Here is a 25809-nt window from a genome sequence, read left to right as displayed (position 1 = left end):
AACCCTTTCATTCAGCCGCGCTCATTCTCCCCGGTCTCCCTCTGGACGGCCCCGTTCATCATCGTTCCCCGCGAAGTTCCCGCCGGTCGGGCTTCCGCGACACGACCGACGATTCACGCTGTCTTCCGAAGCTCGAGACCATGACAGGCTCGTCATCCCGCGATCCGTGCCCCCGCCTCGAGTCTCTGATATCCACGTGGCCGTTTCCTCGTGCCTTTCCGCGCCCTCCCTTCCACCTACCCGCCCCTCGCCCCCTGGCCTCGCCCTGTTGTACACTCATGTACATCTGCACAACGAGCCCCCTTTGTCGTCGCCCGAAGATGCGATCGTCGTCGACGTCGGAACGTCAACACGGAAGATACCGAGCAGCTCTGAGGGTTTCGGCACAAAAAGAGTGATAGAAAGAGGAGAAGGAGAAAGTAGAGGGAAGTGCGATCCGACCCGAGCCGATCCCGAGTCTACCGGGACGGTGTGTGTCCCCCCCCCCCATGTTCGTTGGCAGAAAATGCAAATGCGCCGCTCGCATCGGTCTCGATCTAACCAAACGGATAGACAAACGCACCACGAAGGACAAGCACGAGGCCTCGCCGCCTCTCTGGTCTCGTTTTCTCATGATCGAAAAGCCGGCCGCGAGAGGAAGAGCGCCACCGGGGGCTGCGAGACGATCGCGTTCCCGTTCGCGTAAGCGCCGGTCGCAGAAGGAGCATGCGAGCTCTCTCCGACTCTTCCATGGAAAGGTGTACAATTGGTCGGGTTAATTGGAATAGAAAGGAAGAGAGACGAATCGCGCGCGACGGGGTAGTAAGAAGAACAGAGACATTAACCCTTCGTTGCATTTTTGCACCCTTTTCTCGCTGAGTTTCTCTGTCGAATGTATTTCGCGGTAAAACCATCGCATACTTGTGTTGCTCACGTATTAATTTTAGGGACATAACGTGTCAAATATGTTGCACGAACCAATTGCGAAATACGTGAAAATACGGGAACACTGCGAGGAGAAACGCATCTCGTGCACAGGACACCATGCGACAAAGGGTTAAAAGAATCTGAGAAGTGAGAATTTTTAATTCGACAGAAAAAATACAGAAAAAAATCTCTCGAATTGTGACGTTAATTTCTGTGGAAGGGGGCAAAGAGCGAATTCAGAAAAACAGAGAGTGAGAGAAGCCGAGATATATTTTGCCACTTTGACAAAATTTTCCCACCCCCTCTCCCGCGCGAGACATGCTCCTCTCTGCAGAAAGACGGACTGTAGGCGCGCACGGGAACGAACCCTCCTCGCGCACCCCGTATATTTCGCTGCGATTGAACGCTGGATTTGGCTGGTTTTTTTTTCTCCTCCCCGCACCCCCTCCCGCGCCCCAGCTTTTTCTGTTTTCTGTTTTCATGTCAGGGACAACGTCCTACGATCCCGCATCACGTCCCGCATCCCGTGTCACCCCGCCCCCCTCCCCCTTTCCCTCTCCCCCGTCCTCTTGCTTCCCGACGGATATTTTTTTGGGACGCTCTCGAGCGCTTGTGGCATTCGTGGAGTGCGACGTGGTGGTATCTTTGACGATCGATTTTAACGGCACGACATTAATGGCACAAAGAACAGATCCTCCCGCGGTGTCTCAAATTTCCATCTCATCCGATATTCCTGACTTCTCCGCCGACGTGTCAGCGGGGATGATCTATCGGCTCGGCAAAGATACCGCCGCGGGTTGGTTACATTTTAGTTACTTTAGTTTAACCATAAGTTATACGTGAAAGCCTTAAGTCTTATAATGTGTGACGCCCCGTTTTATGTTGTATGATTTCTTTCTTGATGTCTGCTTTTCCGTTTTGTGATCTTGCCGTTTCTGTTTCGTTGAGCGAAAAAAAAAGAAGGGGGGAGAAAGAAAAGGGAGAGAAAAGAGTGCAAAAGGAGGAGAAGAATGCACACGTGGGTTCAATCTTAACGAAATAGAGCGCGGAGAGTTTTCACACTTCCGGAAACGACTTCCGTCGCCGCGATGGTCGCCGCGAATTTTTCACCCGAATAACAGTCGCCTTCCCCGATCGCGTCGGCAATCGCGAATTACTTCTGCACCGTTCCTTTCCTGGCTCGCAAAGAAAAAAGAAACAACAGAGGGAGAGAGGGCGAAAAGCGCAGAAGAGGAAATAACGGGAAATCACACCAGGTCATTTTTAATCGAAAAATTCGCGAGAATCATCCGGAGTCCCGTGCGATTCGCGGACTTTTGGCACCTCCCGAGTCTCACGAGACTCCACGCGAAGACTCTCGAGACCCATAAATCTCCGAATCATCGAGGACCTCGCGCCTCCACACTCGCGGACGTCTCGATTCGCGGCTCGTTAAATTAAATCCTCGCATCCCATGGCGAAAGAGCGAGAGCGGTCTCCGGTGGTCCCGCGTCTCTTTTTGCATTTAGATTCGCGAACTTTCGGCTTTTCGAGCGTCGGACTCTCAGAGGCCCAAGTTTCATGACAAGAAGGAGACAGAGAGAGAAAGAGAGAATGAGAAATAGACAGAGAAAGAGAGAAAGAGAGAAAAAGAAAGGAAGAGAGAGGAAGAACAAGAAAAAAAGACGATTTCCTTAGCGCTTAATTAATGATCGGCGAATCGCTCGATTCGAGCGAGCGAGCGAGGAAAGGAGCGGATGCGACGGAAGGGAGGGAGGGACGGATAAAGCCAGACTGGACAAACCGAGAAAGAAATTATCAAAAGAAACAAAAAAAAATAGAGAAAAACGGGCTTTGTAAGCGGTGCGATGATACCAATTAAGACTGATGAGAAGTGTAAACGCAAGGTGTGTGTCTATCGGTTTGGTTTTAGCCCTGAGCAACTGCTCTGAGAGCGGAGGCGAGCCGGACGCAATGCTGGATATCCACCACCCAGGAACCGGGATCGACTCGCACCACCAACAGTTTCACAACTCCTATGGTAATATGAAATTCATCATTATAAAATAGTAACTAGGCGCACGCGCCTCTCGCTCTCGCGCGTTTCGCGATTCGCGGAGAGAGCCCCTTTCGAGTCCTCGCGCGCTTTTCCCGCGTCTTTTTCGCCGCGCTTTCTCTTGCTCTTCCCACCTGACTTGTTACTCGCTACGCAACGCTACACCCCCGGACGCTAGCTCGAGGCAGCCAGAGCTCGCGTTCACGATCGATCGTACGGACGTACGGACTACGGACTGACAGACGGACGGAAACGAGCCTCCGCCTTCGACGGCGAGGACGACTCTCGAGGAATCAACGTTCGCCCACGTCGGATTAACAGGCCCGCGCCGGTCCTCGCAATCATTCCTCTCTCATTTCTCCACCACTGTCGTCGACTCTCACTTATCGCCGTTATTATCCTCGCAGGGGGCCGCGAACACGCGATTCGGTGTGCCGATCGAACCGCGCAATTAACCGTACGAGCCGAGAAGCCGCGCTTTTCGAGCGTCACGGAGGAAAATTTCGTCGCGGAGACTTTCCGCGCGATCCTTGGACATTCGCCATTGACGAGCGCCGTGATTCAGCATGTGCAGATTCTTCTCCTTTTTCAAACTATTTTATTATTTATACGAGACCGAGTGTTACTCTTGTCATCTATTCTAACTTTAAAGTAAAATTACGTAAAATGAATAAACTGCAAGATCGGTTGAAGCTGCAATTTGTATGTATAATTAAGCTACAAACTATAAAATTCGATAGTTACGCTATAAATCTATAAAGCTAAAAAGCTAGAGTAGTTTTAACTTCGTTCAACTAATTGTCCGGTGATGATCAGTGAAAATCGCGCTGGCTCTCCTGGCTCGTCGCGGTTAAGGGGATGTTGAAGCTGAAAATCTTATTGATAGAATACTGACATTTTGATCCGCAAAGTTTACGTCATATTGGTTGTACAGAATTGCAAATGCTCTTACATAATGAAGGTACGCTCAAAAATAAATAGGAGCATTGCTCGATACGTAAGGAAAACGAGAAAAAAACTGTTTTATGTAAAATCTCAAGCTGTCAGCTGTCAGAGTAATATTTGCCCACTCCAAAAGTTATTTGTGTAGCTTGTGCATAAAAGTGCGAATGCTTCAAACAGACAATTTTTCAAGAACATTGCTGTATTGTTTCGTATTTGAATTCAGAGACTTAAAGGGATGTTGAAGCTGAAAACTTTACCGACAGAATATTGACATTTTTCTGCAAAGTTTACGTATTGATTACACAGAATTACAAATGTTTTTACGTACACGGAAAAAAAAGATCTGCTACATATGGACAACTAACATAATTTGCCGTATTAGTCACTTCTTCTTTGCTGCAGGAGCCAATTTTCTTGCTAACAATTTTCTTGATAATAAGAAAATCTGTTCCTGCAACAAAAGAAGTAGCTAAAATAAATTATGTTTAGTTGTCCATATATAGCAAATTCGCTACGTTAGCTACTTTTCTTGTTGTAGGAGCAGACTTCCCTGTTATCATAGCAAGAAAATAGGTTCCTGCTGTAAAAAAAAGTAGCTAACACAGCGAATTATATTTAATTGTCCATATATAGCAAATTAGTTTGTTGCTGCAGCAAATTATTTTTTTCCGTGTAATGAAAATACGTAGAAATAAATACGTAGAAATAAATAGGTAGTTTGCGTAGAAATATGCAAAAATAAATAGAAGTATTGCTCGATATGTGACGAAAACGAAGAAAAAATTTGAAATATAAAATCTCAAGCTATCAGCGTAATATTTGCCTAATCCAAAAGTTCCGCAGCTTGTACATACCGAAAGTGTGGATGCTCCAAACAGAAAAATTTTGAGGAACATTGCTCTACCTTTGCATCTATATTTGGAAGCTTAAGAATATCGAAAAAGTTTGCAGAAAGATTTCTACACATATATAGCTAGGTTTTCCTAGATTGAATATAAGAAAACAAAGCAACTTACACTCATATAAGTTCTGTATATACAAGAAATACGAAAAGGATAGCATGATTATGTTAATGACGATCGTCTCTGCATTATTGACATTGTTCGAGTTTGTCATCGACTCCAGCATCCCCTTAAGACTGCCGGAAAAAAATTGCAGAAAGATTTCTACGCATGTGCGTGGTTTTTCGCTGAATATCGCGAAACAAAGCACCACACATTTACGTAAGTTCTACATGAACAAGAAAAAGGATAGCATGATTGTGTCAGTGACGATCGTCTCTGCGTTGCCGACATTGTTCGAGTTCGTCATCGACTTTAGCACTCCCTTAATCGCGAAAGACGAAAGAGAATCGCGCGCATCCCGAATCTATCACGAGAAGCTTGGTCGAAAACAATAAGCTTTTACCGCGATGAGAGAGGTACGCGACAGAGTTTTTCGCGTTTCAGAGAATCTTGCGGGGAAAAGCCACGAGGGAATAATAAGGTTTCTGAATAATTCCCAGGCGACACAAATCAGGTCACGAATTTCCGTCATTGAACCGCGCGAAATTAATAATGACGGCAGCTGTTTCATGGGACTTTAAAGAGCTCTCTCTCTCTCTCCCTCTCTCTCTTTCTCTCTCTCTATCTCTCTCTCTCTCTCTCTCTCTCTCTCTCTCTTGATGCGCCGCGTGTCGGGTTAGATTGATAGATTCCGTCAATTCGAATGTCGATTCGCGTTTCTCGATCGTTCAACTTAACGGCGTTACCGCTTATAAGCGTGTTTGCGGAATAAGTGATTTCATGTACGATTCAAGAGGCGAGAATACCGCACCGCGCGCACTTCCGACGAGCTCTCTCGCGGTTCACACACATACACACACAGGTGTACCAAGAAAGAACACCGCGGTGGGAGACTGAAAGCATCTTAAATTTACCAGCGGCGACTTCCTCGCGCCAAGTCGCGTAGCTGGGGACATTCAATTAATTAACTCGGACGAGAAGCGTATTTCGCGCTTGAATTAATTATCATATCCGACTTACAACGTCGTCGCGAACGAAGTCGTAAGCCCGTCGATAACGCGACGTTCATCATCCGCGGTTAATTCGTCATTCTTTTATCCTCTTTGCGGTCTTCTCGGCCGAGCACTTTGCGCGCATCCTCCCCTTATCCTCCCCCTCGTTCGTAAGAAACAGCCCCGACAGAGGAAGATGACCAATTCGCCGCCGAAATGGAGACGTCCCGACAAACACACACGCGACACACGAAGAAGCGGGGGCGGCGGGTCGAAGTGATTAAATAAGCGGGGAAGGATAGTTGGCGTCTTATCTGGCGCAATCGAATTAATTAATCGTCCCCCATGCCATATATTGATACGATCCGTTCCGATGGATCGTGAATAATGCGCGGCTCCTAACTCGACGTCGACGCGCGCTATTTCGATCGGTTCTCGTGGAGGAATCCCGCGAGCGAGCGAGCGAGCGAGCGGCATACGGGAATTTTAAATAGATTTCAGAAAGATCGGATCTCGCCCGCGAATTAATGGGACGCGACTTCCCGATGGATTTTTAAAGCGATCCATCGCGACTCTATCGCGACGTATTTGCGGAGCCGATTCGATATGCGCCTCGCGCGCGCGCATCCGCACGCGACGTTTCGCTTCGACCAATATTTTCATTCATTTGACTAATCAGAGGGTATGTGCAGGGAGAAAGACTGTATGTCTATATGATAGAAACAGAGAAAGAGAAAGAGAGAGAGAGAATTCGTAGCCCAGAAGCGCACTCCGTGGTGAATATAAAAATGATCTGTCGCTGAGGTCACATTCGCGCGACTGTCGTTCCTTTCTGCCTCAACCGCGCAAGCTGACAGAGCTTCTGAAATAAACATTGAGACGAGTTCCTGAATCTTAGCTCCCACGAGAATTATCAGTTCCCCCCGAATCACATTCTGGCAAGAAAAGGAAAACTCGAAAGGCAAGGGAGCCGGGCTAATTGTACGCGTCACATGCCTTCGACTTTCGCGAGTGAAACGTCGACTTGGCCGGGAACCGATTCCCAAAATCGACATGAAACTTTGGCCCTGCCGTTCTGGATGTTATTGCTCGCGGGGAGAGCCTGTTTCGCGAAGGCACTCGCGGCGAATCGAAAGCGCGCGCGCGAGTTCCGATCGAAAGTTTGCGAAACAACACAGAGACCCCGCAGGACTCGCGCTGATTGGACGCGGCCATTCCGTGTGATAACGGAGACGCTGCTGAAAACTCGAAAAAGGACAAAGAGGAGGGGATAGGATGGATGGAGGAAAATAGGAGAGATTGAGAGAGAAGGGAAGAGCATTGAGAAAGGGGAGGGATCGATGCGTCGTGGAAGTCGCGAACGCGAATACGTCGCGAAAGTATCAGTCGGCGGAGGTAATCTCGCTACTTGGGCTGCTCATTGAAATCCCACGCTAAATTTCAATCCGACGTGTACAAAAGTCGCGGGCCCTTTCCCACCCCCTTCCACCCCCGCCGTTGTCGTCGACTGTCCTCCCCCTTTTCTCGATTGTCGGTGCTCCGAGACTCCACAAGAGAGAGAGAGAGAGAGAGAGAGAGATCTCAGACGTAGGTCTCGAGCTCCAAGCAACGGTCCATTTCCGCGATCCTCATCTCCTCTTCCTCCCTTCCTGCCGCCATCCCTTCGACGAAGCACACACGCCCGGGACCGGAGAGGGAGGGAGAGGGCACGTGTGTATGCCCTCTCTATCCGGAAACGTCGGCGATCCTCGCGGAGTCTTGAATAAACTCGCGACTTGAATGTCTAAATTCATCCGCCGGGTCCTTTTAAATGTTTGAATGACGGATAGATCCCTCGCCGGTATATTGCAAGTATAACGCGGGAGTTCGAGGATTCGAGAGTTCGAGAGTGCGCGAAGCCCCAAAGTTTATCGATTTGACGGGAATGACGTCCAAGTTTTAACGAGGTTTCGCGAGCGGGCGGGCGGGCGAGCGCGAATTTCCACGTACATTTTTGTACGTTCCACTGCCTCGAGAAATCGGGGAACTTGTAATCAACACACGCGACTCTTAATTTCCAAAACCGACGCGAAAGTACACTCTCGTCGAGCGTGCATTCTCTTTCTTTTTCTCTTATCTGTCGCGCTCTCTTATTTCTGTGATATATTAAAAGCTACGGATTCGAAGCACACCTACGCTTCACAGTTAACATCAAATATATATGACGGTGTTGCATAAAATTCCATTTAAATTTCACACCATCCATCCTTGGCCCTCCCTTCAAAATTTCGCATTTCTGCGTTTTTGCATCCTTAAATCCACATTGCTTCAGTCGCCATTTTCAGAACTAAGTGCTCGGAGCGTCTCTTGAATAACTACCGCGGCCTCGGCGCGGTAAATCTCATCGGAGACCAATCGAAATTTCCAGCTTGACGCGACACTCGAGTTTTTGCAACTGTGGGAAACGCGCAGGATAATTCTGGGACACCCTGTGTGCCTGCTCGTTGCGTTCTCTCTCTCTCTCTCTCTCTCTCTCCGTCCTCTCTCCACGTCTCCCCAAAGTCCTTTTAAGCCTGCCCTCGTCTGCACCCCTTCCCTTCACGGTGCATCCCTAACGTCTCCTCCCTCGCCAATACCGAATGCGCCATGGTATCGGTTTGTATACACGGATAGCTGGATACATAGGGCGCACCTAATTAAACTTGGGGAAAGCGGCCGGCACGTTAGACTTTCAGCGCCCGTGAGCTTACTTGCCCCTCTTCGCAGCGCCGCGGTCCTTGAAAGCACCTTCTGGCGCACACGCCGCTTTATTTCGCTCGCGCGTCCAAAGTTTTTCTCCCCGAGATCTTCGCTTCTTTAACGCGCTCGCGCGACACGATTGCCGGCTACTAGGTGAACCGGTGTTAAACTTATCGGCCAAAGTACAAATACACGGCACGAGCAATGTGCGCACATTGATGATAATTGCACGACCTGCGCATCGCTATAATTGCGAAAGCAATCATTTTTACGTGCAATCGCGTTATCTCTGGAACGACATTCTCTCTGGACACATGGCGCAATTTCGGATACGTATTGCTCTGTATTTAAAAATACGTGACGTATTACTTTGTATCTAAAAATACGTAAAATCGGAATGATTTATAATTACTTATGGGAATGACGAAATATTAAAATAATAACACGACTTCACAATTATCTTACGCGCCGATACACGGAGGATATCATTCCTCCACGAGGGTAACGCGTATGGAATGGAAACTCTCGTTTTCTTTTCTTTTTCCAAGAAGCTGCACGTGCACATGCGCGTTCTTCTCTTTGCTTCCAACCCCTCCCCCGCCCCTACGTCTCCTCATGTATGCGCGGGGCTTGCTTATTTTCAGATGATTTTCGTGCGCCTCCTCGACGCCTCTCTCGGGCGCCGCGGCGCTGCTCAGGTATTTATTGTCCGGCAACGTTGTTGAAGGGCTTCGACGAGAGATGAAACAAGGGTGACGTGAAAAGGGACGGCTGCGCGGGCGCTTTTGTTCGGCGCGGAGGATTGAAATTTAGCGTAGAATTTCAATGAGTCGCCGAAGAAGCGAGAGATTACCTTTCTTCTCAGCTGATGCTACTTCGACGGGCCGTGTACGCGAGCGAGAGCGTACACCCGCCGTTCCTGCCATGTTGTCTGATTTATGCATGAAAGGGCGCGATGCGCGCCGGACGGCTTCCTCTCCCCCTCCCGCTCTCACCCTTTCTCATTTTCCCAGCCCTTATTTTTCCGTCCGTTCGCCGGACCGATCAGACTTCGCCGTTCGTTGTCAGCGATAATGTTGTCGCGCAAAATCTTCCGGAATTTCGCAATTACTTGAAAAAGAGACTCCAAAGAGAACTACCGTTTCCGCAGAACGAGGCATCGCCGTGACGCCCCGCGATAATTGACTTTTCTTTGTGCCGAATGAGCTGCGGGAAGAGAATTCTATGGTGAAAGTTGAAAGAAAAATTTAGTGAACCGCGCGGCCGCAGTAATCCGTTATCTTTCCATATATGTTTATATTTCACGAGCTAACGTATAATGTCGCCAAGATACTTGCTGTGTTGTCGGCAAAATGTACCATGCACTGAACAGAACGACACTTGAAAATCTCTTTGCGCTGAAAGTTGATTTCTGTGCGCGAGGATCCGAAAAATTCGTCAAAGGTCATCTAATGCGCCCGTTCACCGTTGCTAACGTCCTCGAGGCTCTTCCGGAGGCTCACGGGAGGTCGCAAGGACACAGTCTTCCTTCGCGACGAAACGAGGAAGGGGCGAGGGGGTGGGCGGGGGATTGGCAATCCTTTATTTCGCCTACTGGGATAAAATCCGGCCGCCCTGCGGGCGCGATTTGGCGCGAGTCTTTATAAGCTCTCCCTCCCCTCGCCCCCCGGCCCTCTCTGTTTTCGATGGGAATGGGCAGACGCTGCAAGGCGCCTAAGCATATCCGTGGAGCTAATTACTTCGTTACTAATGAAACTAATTGCTACCCTAGCGGCGCCCTTTGATCTCCGCAGCGCCGTTTAAAGATTCCGCCGTAATTTGGCGCTCTCTCTATTCGCCTTGTCAGGCGCACGCCCGCGCCCGTGTAATGCACTTCCCGCATTAACCCCCGCGCCGCCGCCACCCCGCCGTCCCGCCGCCGCGGCGTTCCGTCCCGTCCGGGGGATTTAAACCGATTCGGCAAGCATCACTCGCCCCCGCGAAAAGAAATGACGGCCGCGTCGCGCCGTCGAAGATGTGCGGTTCAGCGGCGATCGATTGATTAACCCCTCAAGTGACGCGTCTGGCAAGAGGAAAGTTTCGTGTAGAGAATATTCTTTTTGACTCGCTGGAACCACTGCGCTCTCTTTTAACTAACAGCAGGTACAAATTAGACATGTTTTGCAGTGCATTTTTCAAAATTCTTCAAGAAAAATAGCAATGAAGAGAGATCTGGATCACGCTTACTTGAAGAAAAAACCGCCCCGGAGAAAGGCAGCAGGAAATCGCGCAGTAATTTTAGATGAGCACGATGAAGAGGTCAAAGTTTCTAGTTTCTTTATATTTTTTATCGTTATACAGTCGAGTTCTCGGCGTCGAACTTTTTCTCCTCCTCCTGCTCGAGGAGAGCAACGCGAGCGGTGCGCCCTCATCGGTACAATTGCGATTCGGCGTGTGCAAACGCGACTTCCCGAGTGGATGCTCGAGACGAGAAAATCGAGAAGACAGAGAGAGGACTCCCGACAAGTTGGAGTGCCGGGCCGCGCTGGTAAGGGTTAAACACGACGGGGGTGGAAATGTGAAACATGTATTCCGCCGTCTACACACGAGTCCGCGTGGGAAACTCGGGAGGTGTCCGGCGAGAAGTTTTGGGGAACGGACAGTCGCATCGGTGGCGCTTAATCAGATCAATTTTTCGATAACGAGGCTCTCCGTTCCCTCCACCCGCGCGGAGGGGCTGGCTGCGGTGGCTGACGTGCTTGTCGCCGCTTTAAAATCGTGGAAAGTCTCCTCCGCGCGCAACGCCCACGACGACCCTCCGCCTCCCTCGCTCCAGTGTGTTTCCCTCGACATTCCCGACGGCAAGGACGACGATGGGGGCGGCAAGGGGTGGCCGCGGCTCGCTCTAGCCGATCGGAAACTGTTAAGACGTCGCCGTAACGCGGTCGGACTTCGTATCGGATAAAGCGGATACGTTTAACTAGCCGCGCGACTTCGCCGCGCCAACTTCTTCTTCGTCATCCATTCGCAATTAGTCGCCCGACACTTGTATTATGTCGACGTAAATGCGTCGTGCGATCGATCGTCGTCGACGTCGTCGTGGTCGTGGTCGTCGTCGTTGTCGCGCGCGCGGCCGGGAACGGGGTTGAATCAATATTTAACCGCTCTCTCGACACCTAATAACGTAAATACAATAAACGTAATGCGTTACTTTCGTCGCGGGATGGCGGGCACCGCCTGATCGCGCGATCTCCTCACGCTTTGCGCAATTTTTTCATCGCGTCAGATCACTTTATTCAAGGGGAAAGATTCACGGGCTTTAGTTTCACAAGCTGGATGCAAAAAAATATGTAAACATGCAACATGTGACTCAGAAAAAAATATAATAATGAATGAAGGGTGATGAGGCGAAGACACTTGTATCTGTTGATTGCGCGCACACATGGCACGTGTGAAATAAAAACATTTACTCTCGTACGCTGAGGAAAAGATTTTCGATACTCACTACCATCCTGAGAGAAAAAAATTCTCTGACGGAGAAATACTTGTTCGATGTGGGTACTGATGACATATTTTACTTGTATTAATACAGAAAAAGAGACTTTGAGAAAAAGATATTTGAAAATTTATCTGCGGGATACAAAGTTCATTTTTATAAAACAAACTTTGCTACGATACTTTATATCACGCACGAAAAAAAATAATGTGCTGGCTCAGTAAATTTTTTGCTGGTCTAGCATAATCTTTTCGTTAATTATATAGACAGCAAAAAGATTTGCTAAGAATACTAATCATTATTTACTAGATATAATTTACAAATTATTTTGCTATAAGAACCACGATGGATTTATATAAGCAATTACAATTTTGCTCCGATAGCAAATAAATTTGCTGAAGTTACATTATTTAGCATCAATAGCAAATGATTCTTAGGACAAATACACTCAACAAATTTCTTCTATCCTGGCAACAAAACTACTTCTAGTCTAATAACGAATAATTTGTAAAATTAGTTACGTCAACTAAATTTTTTTGATGTCACTACGAAAATGCAGTAGCAACGACGATTTTGCTAAAAGAGCAAAATTAATTTTCTCCGTGCGCAAGTAAATTTTCACGCATCTCTTTCTTAGTGTATATACAGAGTAATTATCCATATTATTGTGCCTGTTTCTATTAGTGTGCCTCTTCTACTTAAATAAGCCATGTAAAAAAACTAGCACAAATAAGTAGAAAAAGTATTGTTGTTTTTATTAAGTTAAAATATTAAACTTAATAAAAATATTGTTCTGTTTAAAAACGTATTTGTACGGCTTCCTTAAATACAAAGGATAACTAGGATTCATTAATGCCTTTACACTTCCGGTATCTAGAGAATTGGACTTTTTCGATCTGGCGCATCGTTTCTCAGTAAGCGTGAATCGTGACTATTAGTAGTTAATCGGTTCTTTCAGTAACTAACAGTCACGATTCACGCTTACTTAAAGATGCGCCAGATCGGAAAAGTCCAATTCTCCAGATACCGGAAGTGTAAAAGCATTAATGAATCCTAGTGTACAGTAATATGGATGATTACTTTATTTTTACATTGAGAAAAAAATGTCTTCCACATATTTTCCTGAAACCTCTCACCAAGGCGATTGTTCGCTCTATTCAAACAAAAGAATTTAGATTCGAACGAATATGTTGTCAGTACCAATCGGATAAATAATCTCACTTTTCGTGTACTTCTCTGTGTACAATTGCACACAGCGAAGTAATTGACGACGTGGCCGTCGACGGGGATTCGCGGGGGAGTTTGAAAATTCAAGAAGAACTCGCAGAGAACTCGCGTGATGCACGCGCGAGGAGAAGCGGTCGAGTCCGGGTCCTTCCGCGCGTTCCGCTCGCTCGGCGGAGCTTCGCCGCGCTCTTTAAAGCTGATCGCAGAATTCGCGTTACGGTCGTCGCCGCCGTACAGGCGCTGCTCGATGATCACCGGCACACTTCCAGCGCATTTGTTTAGTGGGACACGAGTGAAAAATCGCCGGTATCTCGCGACGGCGCCGGAGACGTTTGCTGTGCCTGCGCCCGCGCCCGCTATACACACGCGCCGACAGCCGCCGTCGAAGAAAATCGACGAGAATGGATGATGGGCGGCCGGGGATGCATTCCCGCCGACATCAACGATAAACTAATGCCCCCGGTCTACCGTCTTCCGATTCGGCTCAGCGAGGGGCGCGAAGGGGGACGCGCGCGATCGCGGAATATCGCGCGAATATTAAGGGACGACTCCGGGAAACTTTTCCACGCTCGATTATCCAAACGGCGATACGTCTCGCCGGCATTCCACAAGCCCCCTCTCGCGCGCACTTCTTCACGTCATCGTTATGCGTTATCGTTGATTTTCTTTGTGAGCCCTAAACTGGGAGAAAAAAGATCGTTAGCCTCGAGACGAGTTGTCGTGGTCACTCTCGGCGCCTCGCCTGTTCCCATATTGAATAAGGGGATAATAGTGGCAATATTTGCGTGTACGGTTACACACAATTTTTTTGAAAAGGAGGCTCTTCACGCGTAGCTCAATGCCGCGGCATTCGCGCGATCGGAATCGCCGGTGCATGATTCCAGGAGGTGTTCGGTGGGCGAATGCAACGCCGCGTTGCACGCGGCGATGTGATTTCGCGAGCGACTCGACTACCGGGCCCGGTAATTTGATAGAAACCGCTGAATCGAGCGTGACGTTTTAATCCGTCTCTCTCTCTCTCTCTCTCTCTCTCTCTCTCTCTCCCTCTCTCATGACACTGCTACGAGATTCTGGAATAGTATTCCTGAGAAGTCGAAATCAGCAGGGTCGATCGATACTTTCAAGACTGATCTCTACATAGAGAAAAATAATTTTGCTCTTTTAGCAAAATCGTCGTTGCTAATAATTTTACAAATTATTCGTTATCAGAGCAGAAGTAGTTTCGTTGCCAGGATAAGAAAAATTTGTTGAGTGTATTTGTCCTAAGAATCACGTTAATTTGTTATCGATGCAAAATAATGTATTTTTAGCAAATTTATTTGCTATCCGAGCAAAATATATAATTATATGCAGCTGCTTATATAAATCCATCATGATTCAATCATCATGAATCAATCATCATGATTCTTATAGCAAGATAATTTGTAGATTCAGCAAATTATATCCAGCAAATAGTGATTAATATTCTTAGCAAATCGTTTTGCTGTCCATATAATAACGAAAAGATTTTGCTAGATCAGCAGAAAATTTGTTGAGCTAGCAAATTATTTTTCTCCGTGTATGATTTTATTTCAAGGGAAACTTTTGGAAAGTCCTCATAGGCGTTTATTGATTAAATTTATCATTATGTTACAAAGTTTTTATTTCTGGTTCTATACAATCTCTATATATCTTTTGTTTTCTTTCTTCCTTATTAATTATTGCTTTTCCAACAAACATATTTTAACGGAATCCTCATTTTATTTGTAAATGACTACTTTGTAAATAAAGCATCTATCTATCTCAAGCGCGCAGAACACGCGAGTCCGTGAAGGAACGACACATCCGAGCCGCTTGACGTGCGTTTTTAAACACGGAATAAGAGCTTGACGAAGCTCCGGTGTGCGCGCGAGCGCGAGCCGAACGTGGCTGATTAATAATTCTCGTCAACGACGAGAGCGCGAGACGGAAAACCGCGCGGCAGCGTCGGAGGCGGAGGTGGCGATGGTGGTGGTGGTGGCGGCGGCGACGGGAGAAAGATCGATACTTGATGCACGGGGGTCGCAAAATTCCAGAATAAATCTTCGCCGGTCGATCCTTCGCGCGCGCGTCGAAATTGCAGCCGACTGTAGTATTTCGGACGCGTGCTCGAGCGAGCGCGTCGACGCACCGCGCCTGCAAGGACACACGCGGGGCCGCGGGAGCCCCGGCGAATTATTTTTAACCCGATATGAATCCCGGTCGGAAAAACTCGCGAAAATATCGGCGTGAACGGCGCCGCGTATTAGCTTTGTTTACACGGCCGCTGGTGGAGGTAATTAGTCGAGTCGACGATTTTTACGAACGTTGCGCGCGGCGGAAAATGGAATTTCAATGATTGCCGGCAAAGTCAATCAAGTGCAGAATGTAATTATTGCCGAAATAAAAAAAAGGCAATATATGCCGCGCAAACGAGGGTGGGCGAGCGGGCGGGCGGACAGACGGACGCCAGGTCGAAAATCGCGCGTGTTATTGCAAACTGTGCTATTTTGTTAAATAAATTAAACGATTTAACGACGTGCGCGCGGGCGCGCCCGCGCGCGCAACGCATGCAGCTGCGATTATTTCAATTTGGGCGCGAATCGGCGTGCATCTTAATGACCGGGATTAATTCTCACGCGCCGTCGAAGTGACAATTTCGCGCGGCTCATGCGCGCTGCGCTTCGCTGCCCCGCAACGACTAGATCGAAATGATATGCAGAAAAATGTGTGGAGTAGAATGGAAATCCATGACGTACGCGCCGGGACATGCAAAGTGGCGCGTAAGTGATAAAAGTGAAATAACCTTTCACCGTGGCTGAATTCGCTGAAATATATGCCACCTGTTCGTTTCGGTCTTCGGCGTCAAATCTTTAGAGGTCGATATCTACTCAGCAGACTTTGGCATTTCGACGGTCTCGCTGTGCGCGAGAGCACTTTGAAACAATTTCACGCACGTGCACTTTGAGACAGCTTAACGCACACTGCGAGCCTTCACGTGCAATTCTCGCACGTGAAGACGCGCACAAGTTTCATCCCCGTCGAATCTCTGACGGACAAAAATTGGTATATCCCGAAAATTGCTACACCGCTCCTAATTATTTCTGCGCCTACACAAAGAGAAGAAAATATGCGTGGCTGGTATTAAAGAATGAAAGGAAAGGAAAGAAAGAGCGAGGGGGAGGAGGGGGGAGACGGTGGAAAGGAAGGAAAATATCCTCGGCACGCTCGGCAAAATTGCTCTCTCTCAGCCGGAGAAATGAAACATGTCGAGGAATGGAAGGCACTAGACTCTCGAAGTAGCTTGTTCGCGAAATAAAGTCGCGGTATCAGGGGTTAAGCGAGCAGATAGACAGAAAGAGAAGGACAGGTAGCGAAAGAAAGAAAGAGAGAGAAAGAGACAGAAAGGAGGAGGGAGAGAGAGAGAAAGAGAGAAAACGGAAAACTGTGGCTGGGGGATGGAGTTGGTCGGTCGGGGTGAGAGATTCACCCTCTTCCTCTTTCCACATCACGGACTCGTTGCAGTCGCTGTCGCGACTCTCTCTCGCTCTCCCAAACTCCACCTCTCTCTCTCTCTCTCTCTCTCTCTCTCTCTCTCTCTCTCTCTCTTTCTCTCACTCTCTTGCTATATAGTTTAGCCGAACCCGTGGCCAATGGCGGTACGCAGCTGAGCCATTATTGGAAACTCGTTACATGCAGCACGGTGCCACCAGCGCCGTTACAAAGGCGCTGGCCCTGGCTGGCCGTGTTACACGAGTACAGCCGAGAGCGAGAGAGGAGCGACTACGGCATCGTCGTCGTCGCCGTTAGATTGCAAGCCGACGTTATAATGCGCTGCCGACTGACGTGACGCAGTACATTGCACCGTCTATCGCGCTTGGAAACACGTACGTGTGTGCGCGCGCGCGCAGCTGTGTGTATCCATATACGTGTCTATACGCGCGCGATACGTGCGTGTGTGTATGCACCACGAGGGGGATGTACACCCGCGTTCCCGTTCCCAGCCCGCGACTTAAACTCTCTCCCTCGTTTCCGCCTCGAGGCAGCGGTTCCTCCTCCGAGGAAGAGATTTTTGCTTCGAGCTATTGTCACCTACTCCCGTAATTTATGCGTCGCTGCTCGCGGTGAGGCAACAGGAAGAGGGGGAGGAGGGACGGCGGGAATGGGGGTGGTCGCGCGCTCGATCGCCCCCCCGCTTCCTCGCGCCCCCGCGACGTCCGAGAACTTTTGGACGTTTCAATAGGGATTCTAGAATTCTACTAGGCGCGCATCTTCCGTGTGCGTCCCGAATTATTGAATACTCGACCCCGGCATTTTGAATCCCTCGGACATCTCGCGATTTCGGGAACTTTCGGATTCTCCAAATTAATAACTCTCGACTTTCTTTAAAAATTTAATTTCAACCTTTAAAGATTCAACTTCTTCAGTGATGATTTTAAATTGTCCCGCGGAGTGTATTTTTCTAAATAAGTTCTAGATTACTTATTTCTTTATTGCTATTTTTTTTAAGAGGACTTTGAAAAATGGAATACAAGATATATCAAACTTTCATTTGTATTCGCTATGAGCAAAAAAAGGACAATAATTTAAGAAAAAGGTGCTTAATATTTTCTCAAGTATACCACACTCAGGCAGTTAAAAGTTTAAAATGAAAAGTGACGTTTCTCTTCCTAAATATGAAACTCAACGAGGTTAGCTGACTTTTCAGTCTGAAAAAATAAACAACTTTTGTCCTGAATATCGCAACTTTGTTCCTCTCACTCTGAGAATGACAGTCAATCCCTCGCAGTTTCAGTATTCGTTTGTAAACACCCGGTATACCCGCGTCTCACCGCGGCGATGAATCACGTTTGCTAATTCGTGAGACAAAAGGAACGCGATTCCGCGGAGCAGGAAAGGAAAGGAAGAGAAGAGAAGGGAGAGAGAGGGGGTAAGGAGTGAGCTGCCGCTTCCTTACGAAGCGGCAAGTTGTGCGCGAGCGTGTCACTCGGTCACGCGATGACGACCTCATGAATCATCGGCCGGGTGCCCCGCCAACCCCCTCTCTTCCTCCCTCCCTCTCCTCCGCGCCCCTTTCAACTCTCTCAATTCTCCGCGATACTCAGGCGGGGGAGAGTTGTGCAACCCGAACGGACGCGCGTTTCCGTATCGACGAAATCCGAGCTATCACCAAGGGGGTGGCGAGGAGGGTGGCTTGCGTATCGCGTGTCCTGGATCATCGGCAATCCCGGTACGCCGATCCTGCGATACGCGCGTGCGTCGCCTCGTTTCGAGCCGGGTTCGACGGGGCCGATATTCGATGAGTGTCGCGACAAGCCGCGATTAATTTAGCGCGTGAACGCACACGAGACCGGGAACGAGCCGTTAATTTGTGACAATTAATTGCCCCCCCACCCCGCCGCCACCTGTCGACGCTCGTTCGCCAAGGACGAAGGAATGAACTCCGACGAATCTCCGAGACGAGTCTCTCACACGCGGACTCGCCCAGAAACGGCCGAGGAACTCGAAATCTTCGCCGGAAACCGCGGGGAAGCTCCGGGACGAACTCGTGCACTCTTGAGTCTCAACCCTGAATCTCAACCCTGAACTAGGGGGATTCCATAGCGAACGAGCAGGAGCCGCGCGCGTGGTCGTCAGAATCCAAGTTGGAGGGTAATTCTTGCGCTCAAGGCCGCACGTAAAAATACTTCACGGCGGCCACGAGCATCAGGTGGGGCAGGGAAAGGAGTAAGAAGGCTGCAATGAGGGAACGCGGGGCCGAGATCTCGTCTGTGAGATTCGCGAGCTTGATTCGACGCGCCTCTCAAGCGCAGGTTGTTTCCGATCCGATGTAGTGTTATCTCGGAAGGTATTTTCGTCTGACGACATTTTTGGGCCGCGAAATCGAACGAAATTAACGAAATTTCCCCAAAGAAATGATTGGTCAAGACTCTCGCTAACAATCGTTACTTGAAACTTGCGCTGAGGAAAAAATACTTGAATACTTATTTGCGAGATGTCCATTTCTGTGAGATAAAGTTTATTTATACGAAAAACCAATTTCTATCCACAAGCGAATTTTCAAGTATTTTTTTTCTCAGTGCGCCCTTCACGAGATACTTAGATCTGAATTTGGATCTGAGTGTTTTGTTTGAATCATATAATACATGCGGCGTTACACCTGTAATCGCGATTCAGCTGACACACTCACACACTGAGAAAGAAATACTTGAAAATTCACTTGTGGGATGCAAAGTCCATTTGTGTGAAATAAAGTTTCTTCCTGTGAATAAATTTTTTATCCCGCAAATAGAATTTTCAGCTATATTTTCTCGGCGCGTCCAACTCCAAATTCAAATCCTACTATCTCGCCTGAGACTATCAAGTAACGACTATTAATGCGAGTCTTAATTACATCTCGCGAATATTTTTTTGTCCCGGCCGGCCAACTTTCCCCTCTTCCTTTGCACGTGAGATGTTGTTTCGGATAGATCGCGGCCTAAACTGTTCCCACGCGAAGTGCGTCTCGACGCAGCGAAGAAGGATAGTGTATTATTTCAGTCTCTCCCCGTATATCCGCGGCGCGCTCCCTTGTCGCGTATTTTTATTAGGAGTTATTCCTCTCCCTTTTTTTTCTCTCTCTCTCTCTCTCTCTCTCTCTCCACTTCGCTCCCCCCTCCGTCTCTTTCTCTCTGTCCGCCTGTCTCTCCTCCGCGAGCGGCCCGCATCGATTCTTCTTTGAATCTTCGTTTTTCCTCTTTCGATATAGCTCGGCGGATCGACGTAACGATCCACTTATGGAAAATGCCACGGCAAAGGAAGAAAGGCTCTTGTCGCTCACTACTCGGGCATCGTCCCCCGCAACTCCTTGCTCTGTCCCTATCCCCACTTTTTCTCCTCCTCCTCCTCCCCCTCCTCCCTTATCCCCCATCACTACACGTCCATTCGCTATTCTGCTTTTTTTTCGGGGAGAATCCTCTTAGTCCTCTAGTGGCTCGTCCTCCTTGCTACAGGAATATGCTTTAGGCTTATAAAATCGCGTCTATGTATCGCGAATTTCGCTACGGGCGAGTCGCCTCTACAGGCCGCGCCAAAAGTGCTCGCGACTCGCGGGGATGCTGCTGAGGATGCGCGAGAAAGAAAGGGAGTTTCCGAGATTCCCAAACACGTGACACGAAATTCGCTTGAGTTAGAAGCTGCTGAGTCCTTCAATCTTTTTAATTTCGCATCCCTCGGTTCCTTAAGACTACGGGAATCCGAAAGTCTGCCGTGATAAAGCCCTTAAATCCCGAGGAGCCTTCACTTTGAGGAATATCGAGCTTTCTTAGACTTTTCTGTCCCTCTTTCATTCCTCAGCTGCTCGAATTTCTAATAAATATTTCTACGATATCACTTCCATCGAGTTAGTCATTTCGGATTTTTCAGGCAAAATGTAATGATTATATTTTCATGCCGTTGTAAGACAATATAGACGGAGAAAAAAATAGTTCATCTAACTAAAATTATATACAGAGAGAATGATTTATTGAATCAAATAAATGTTTCTTTGGAGTAGTCCAAACATATTATTTGATTGACACAACAAAAATATTTCTTTAGAACTAAACCGCAAATAAATATTTTTGTTGCGTCAAACAAAATTTTGTTCGATCAATCAAAAAATTCGTTTGGACTATTTTAAATAAGTATTTATTTGATTCAACCAAATCGTTCTCTCTGTATAGTTGTTTTCCAGTCTCAACCATACTTCTTTGCTTGCCTCAATACTAAAACGATAGTAATAATACGCATACAAGGTTATCACTAATGTTACAGTACAATTTAATAAAAAAAAAGATTTTCTCGATTGCATAATCTATAGTAATCATTCTTCAATGCGATTATAGCTGCGAATGCATTAAATAGTTTTTCCTCAGTACGTGCAAGATGACCAATCAAAACGACGCGTACATTGCTTCGTAGAGTCACAACGGCACAAAGATACAATCGTTTCGTCTTTTATCTGGAAAACGCGAGTTTACCTACACTGAGAGAAGAATTTAGTAAATATTATCAAAATTTGGTTACTATTACTAAATGATAGACGTAAATATAGCGGGCCAAAGCTATGGCAATACTTATTAATTAATTTAGTTCTGTAAAATAAATTATTTATTTGACAGAAGTAAAATTTATTTGCTTCCAGAATATATTTGGTAAATAAAACTTATTGAATAGTTGAGCAAAATAAGCGATTTTGTAATAGTTACAAAATTTTTGATAGGTTCAACCAACTATCTGTAATAATAGATATTGAAACGATGTAATAGCTGCAAATGAATGAATTTTTCGTTGTGCTGCAACAAAACATACTTATATTGGTAACAAAATAGAACTCGTACCTACTGAATTTTTTATTATATGGGATATAACGATTTCATAACATTTATCAAATATCTGTTCATAACTGTAATATATTTCATATTAAATATTTAACATTAAGTAACTATTACTAAATTATTTAACTGATGTTACTGTGAATGCAATTACGTCATATTCCCGATCTATTAAATATTTGGTAATTATTATCATATTTAGTATTAGTTACTAAGGATTCAATGAATTTCTGTAACTAAATGCAGTTTGTTATAGTTACCAGTCTTTTCTCTCAGTGCACTGTACACCCCAATACATTTGATTCTCGAGACTCGCCGTTCAGCCTCTCGATCGATAAGAACCGCGATGATCAAGATTCATGTCGGATTAATCGAGCGGTACCTTTTCCCGCCGGTCTCCGTACAGATCTCGCCCCGAAATTTCCCGGCCGCTCTCCAAAGTCCCCCCCTCTCTTCGGCCGAACGCCGTGGAATTACTCCACCCAGGAGGAACAAATAAGTTCCTCCAAACTATCGCGAGCTTCTTGGGTCACCCGGTAGTTCCCCGCAAGCGACTACCCGCAAGCCCGCGTCGGCCGGGCCGTACCTCGTCTTATCGCGAAGTGGCGGCTTATCGATTGGTTGGTCGCCCGCGCTCGCGGATGCATTGCTTTGCAAAGTGGAAATCGTCGGTGCACTTTAAGTCTACGGAAGCACTCGCGGATTGCACAATAAGTATCGGCGCATTCGCAGGCGGCAAAACGCGAGACGAAGTTATCCCCTTCGTTCCTCCCCTCCGCCCTCCCCTTCCTCGCGCCGCCGCTCTTCCCCCTCCCCTTCCTCCCTTGCTTTCTCCAACACCTCGTTCACTCTCCTCCCTCACCCCAGTTTTCGCCCAGGCCGCAACCGGTGCTGCTTCTCGCCGCCAGCATCCTCGCGCCGCACGTCGACGTCGTCGGCCGGCCACCAAAACGGGGCACCCTGAGCGCCGTGAATTTAATGGACAAATCGTGCGATTTGTGCGCGAAAATCGAATTTCGATCGCTGACCAATTATTAACGTCCCACGTCCCGATCCGCGAAATATTTGTCGGAAATGTGTAGCGCGCGCGCGTTTGGCCGGGGCGCGGGAGGGGGGAGAGGAGAAGGAGGAGATGAAGGGAAAAAAAAGGAATAAAAAATAGATGTAGCATCGCCGAGCGTTTGGTACGGGCGCGCTTAAGCTCGTATTAAAACGCGATAATCCCGCGCCGCGCGTTACGGCGCTTACATAATCGGGACACTCTTAATAATTTTACGTTGGATAAGAGACTTACGTAATCTCATTAATATCGGAAATTCGCCGCCGCGGTCCGCCGTTCGGCGGGTTATTTTTCACTGTTAACTCGGCGGGGCGTGGGAGGCGGGGAGGTGGACGCGCGGAGGCAGGTAGACAGAGAAACGGAGAAAGGTGGGCGCAAGTGCATACGGTGAAATCTTTTCATATTTAATTCCGCGCGTGTATGTGTTAATGGAGAGCTCGTAAGAAGCGCACAACGTGCTTTCAACGCTGATCCACCATTGTGGCAAGTCATTTATGGATGTCATGAATCATTCATTATTACTCGAAACGCACGCTATTGATCCTTAAATCCCCCCTTCAATAATCTCTCATACGCTAAAATGCATCTCACACTCGCGATGAGTCTCTCATCGACGATCAATGCGATTTACGTCTACTGCACCGCTGAGAGAAAAATATCTGCGAAGTACGAAATATTTATTCGGTGTGAGTAGTAGTGGCAAACGTGTCATTTGTACTCGATAACTTATACCATACTTAGAGGAAAAGACACTTAGAAGAAAAGACATGTGGTAAAGTACAGATGTGCGACAATTGTGCGAGTTTTGCATAAACCGTGGAATTAATGTCTACGATTTAGTGTGACATTTGTAGTAATTAAAGCTTCTGTTGCAACAACTACAGAAATTCTTAAACTATACACATAAGTTTCTTAAACTGTACACAATTTCTATATATAGAAAACTTAGTTCTTAGTTAATAGACTATAGTTGTCAGCTGTATGGTTGCCATCGTCATGTTTCTCTTTCTGAGAGTGCAATATGAAATACACTTTTCAAATCAAGATGGAAATATAAATTTTCTCAAAAGAGCTCAGCTTTTCACGAGAGTAATTGTTTCTACTCGAAATTGTTTGTTTCAAATGAAGGAATTTAAATTTGAGCAGATATGTTATTAATATACACCGAATAAAATTGTTCATCTTTTAGACTTTTTCTCACAGTATGCGTTATGCGTTATATAAAATGATGCTCTGTGAGCATACTGATTGTACACTCACAAATGTTGACGTCCCGCGGCGTCCAGCCTCATCCAAGTGCAGGTTTTCGAGTCCAGAGTTGTCGCACGTAAATTGTGCTTCGTTCATCCCGCTGCAATCGCGAAGGTATTCGACGAGATTTCGCGAATCGACGGAAAATGCGATTTATTTCGACGCTTCAGGAACACGCTCGCGAGTCGCGTGTCAACAAATCGCGCCGCGTTCGACAACATTGAGTTCGAAAAAAAGAAAACATTTCGTTTTGCGGACGATTGTACGTTTGTCGAGATACGGAGATCTTCTTTCGCACGAATTCTAACAGCAGTAAAAATATATACTGAATTTAACGAGGGAGGAATGATGTACCAGCGACATCTATGAAAATTTTCTGGAATTAGTGGTCGCGAAGATTGCTAAATTTTCCGCGTGCACAAACCTAACAGTCGCGAATTCGCATAATTTAGCGCAATTCTGAGATATGAGGCGCTATTCTCAGATGTAATTCTGATGCGCCCTCTTGTGGCGCTGAAACGCGATTCTGACGCGCCATATTGAGGCGCAATTTTCATGTGTTTTTTACATCGCTTGGAACAGTTGGGGGATTGCATTGAATGAGTAAATCCATCAGAAAATATTGTCTCTCGAATAAAATGTAATAAATTAACAAATATCTCTGGTAAACAAGAGTTTATATTTCAAGAGATATAATCCCTTGATTGTTTCAAGCAATGTATTTCAATCAACGGCACAAACATATATATACAAAGCCACTGAGAGAAAAGTGTCCGATATGATTGTAACTTGTGTAATTGTGTAGTGAATTGATTAGAATTGGAAAATTTGTTTTTGCAGCCTAACAGGTGGTATAACCTTATTGGCATATTATTATTACTAGCTTTTGTCAGAACAAAGAAAAATATCACTGATAAATTAATTGACTTTGTAATAGTATTGACAATTTCTTTCTCTCAGTGTGCGACAATCTACTAAGAGTAAATCGCACTGATATTTCGTACAAATCCCAATCACCAAAGAAACCCACCACCGTGAACCCTCGTGACTTTGACTCACCTAAAATCGGTTGCTCAGGATCAGCCGCATTCTGCTGCAGATCTGAAGCAGAAAAATATAATATTGCCGATTAGATACGATTTAAGGTAACGACTTGGTGGGGAAAATTGCGTGGATACAAGCGTGTGAGCCCTTTGCGATCGTTGCGATCATTTCCACTTGGACGATCGCGTCCTCGAACGCAAAGGGATAAATGGAAAATTCGTGAAATTACCTTCGAGCCGATTCCCGAACCGGACCCTCCGGTCCCCGAAACCGCATCCACTGGAACTGCCGCCTCTGCGAACTCGCGGCGGCGTGCTTCGTCGGATCTGAAACAAAAAGCAAGTTTTCCGATTAGTCGCGCGAAGACACGTGAACATATCGAGAAGAGGGAGGCTCGAGATGATGTATCTGTCTTTGGGACTTGGAGACGGAAAGCGATAGTCACCCTCGAGATCTCAAAGCGCCGCTCTATCGCTCCAAATGATCCGCGCGCAAGCACCGTAACGATTCCACCGTTTCGAGAGAATCGAGAAGAATCATGCGCGCGACGTCTCCCGATCTTGTTTACCGCCGCGTCAAGGACTGTTATGATCGCTCGGCAGTTTTGCACGTACTTATATTATCGTGGTCCCGGGACCACGTGACCCCAACCGACGAGACACGCCCGTAAACACGCCGTTGCGTTACTTACTCATCAATTTTGTACTCTCCAAATCGCGTGCGATGTCAACATGTTATTTTACAGCATTCAATCCCTTCTTTCTTATTCCTTTCGCCCTCCCCTCTCCCTCCCCCCCCCCC

The 25809-nt window shown here is 47.0% G+C and overlaps 1 protein-coding gene across 4 annotated transcripts in view; it reads left to right on the top strand.

Moving 5' to 3' along the window:
- Window positions 1-25809, top strand: part of LOC116847323 (homeobox protein onecut-like) — a 125288-nt gene that overhangs the window by 17321 nt on the left and 82158 nt on the right. For 2 of the 4 annotated variants that reach the window (XM_032822206.1, XM_032822208.1), the window contains exon 2: window positions 2819-2926. The exons of the other annotated variants lie outside the window; for them this stretch is intronic. In XM_032822206.1, the coding sequence (XP_032678097.1) occupies window positions 2819-2926 (108 nt within the window). The remainder of the gene's footprint in view (window positions 1-2818; window positions 2927-25809) is intronic. 4 annotated transcript variants of the gene reach the window in all.

The sequence above is a fragment of the Odontomachus brunneus genome, unplaced genomic scaffold (genome assembly GCF_010583005.1).
Source record: "Odontomachus brunneus isolate Ranch 3 - 2012 unplaced genomic scaffold, Obru_v1 Obru_scaffold_076, whole genome shotgun sequence".
NCBI lineage: Eukaryota > Metazoa > Arthropoda > Insecta > Hymenoptera > Formicidae > Odontomachus > Odontomachus brunneus.
Note: the sequence above shows the minus strand (reverse complement) of the source record. Positions and strands in the feature narration are given on the sequence as shown.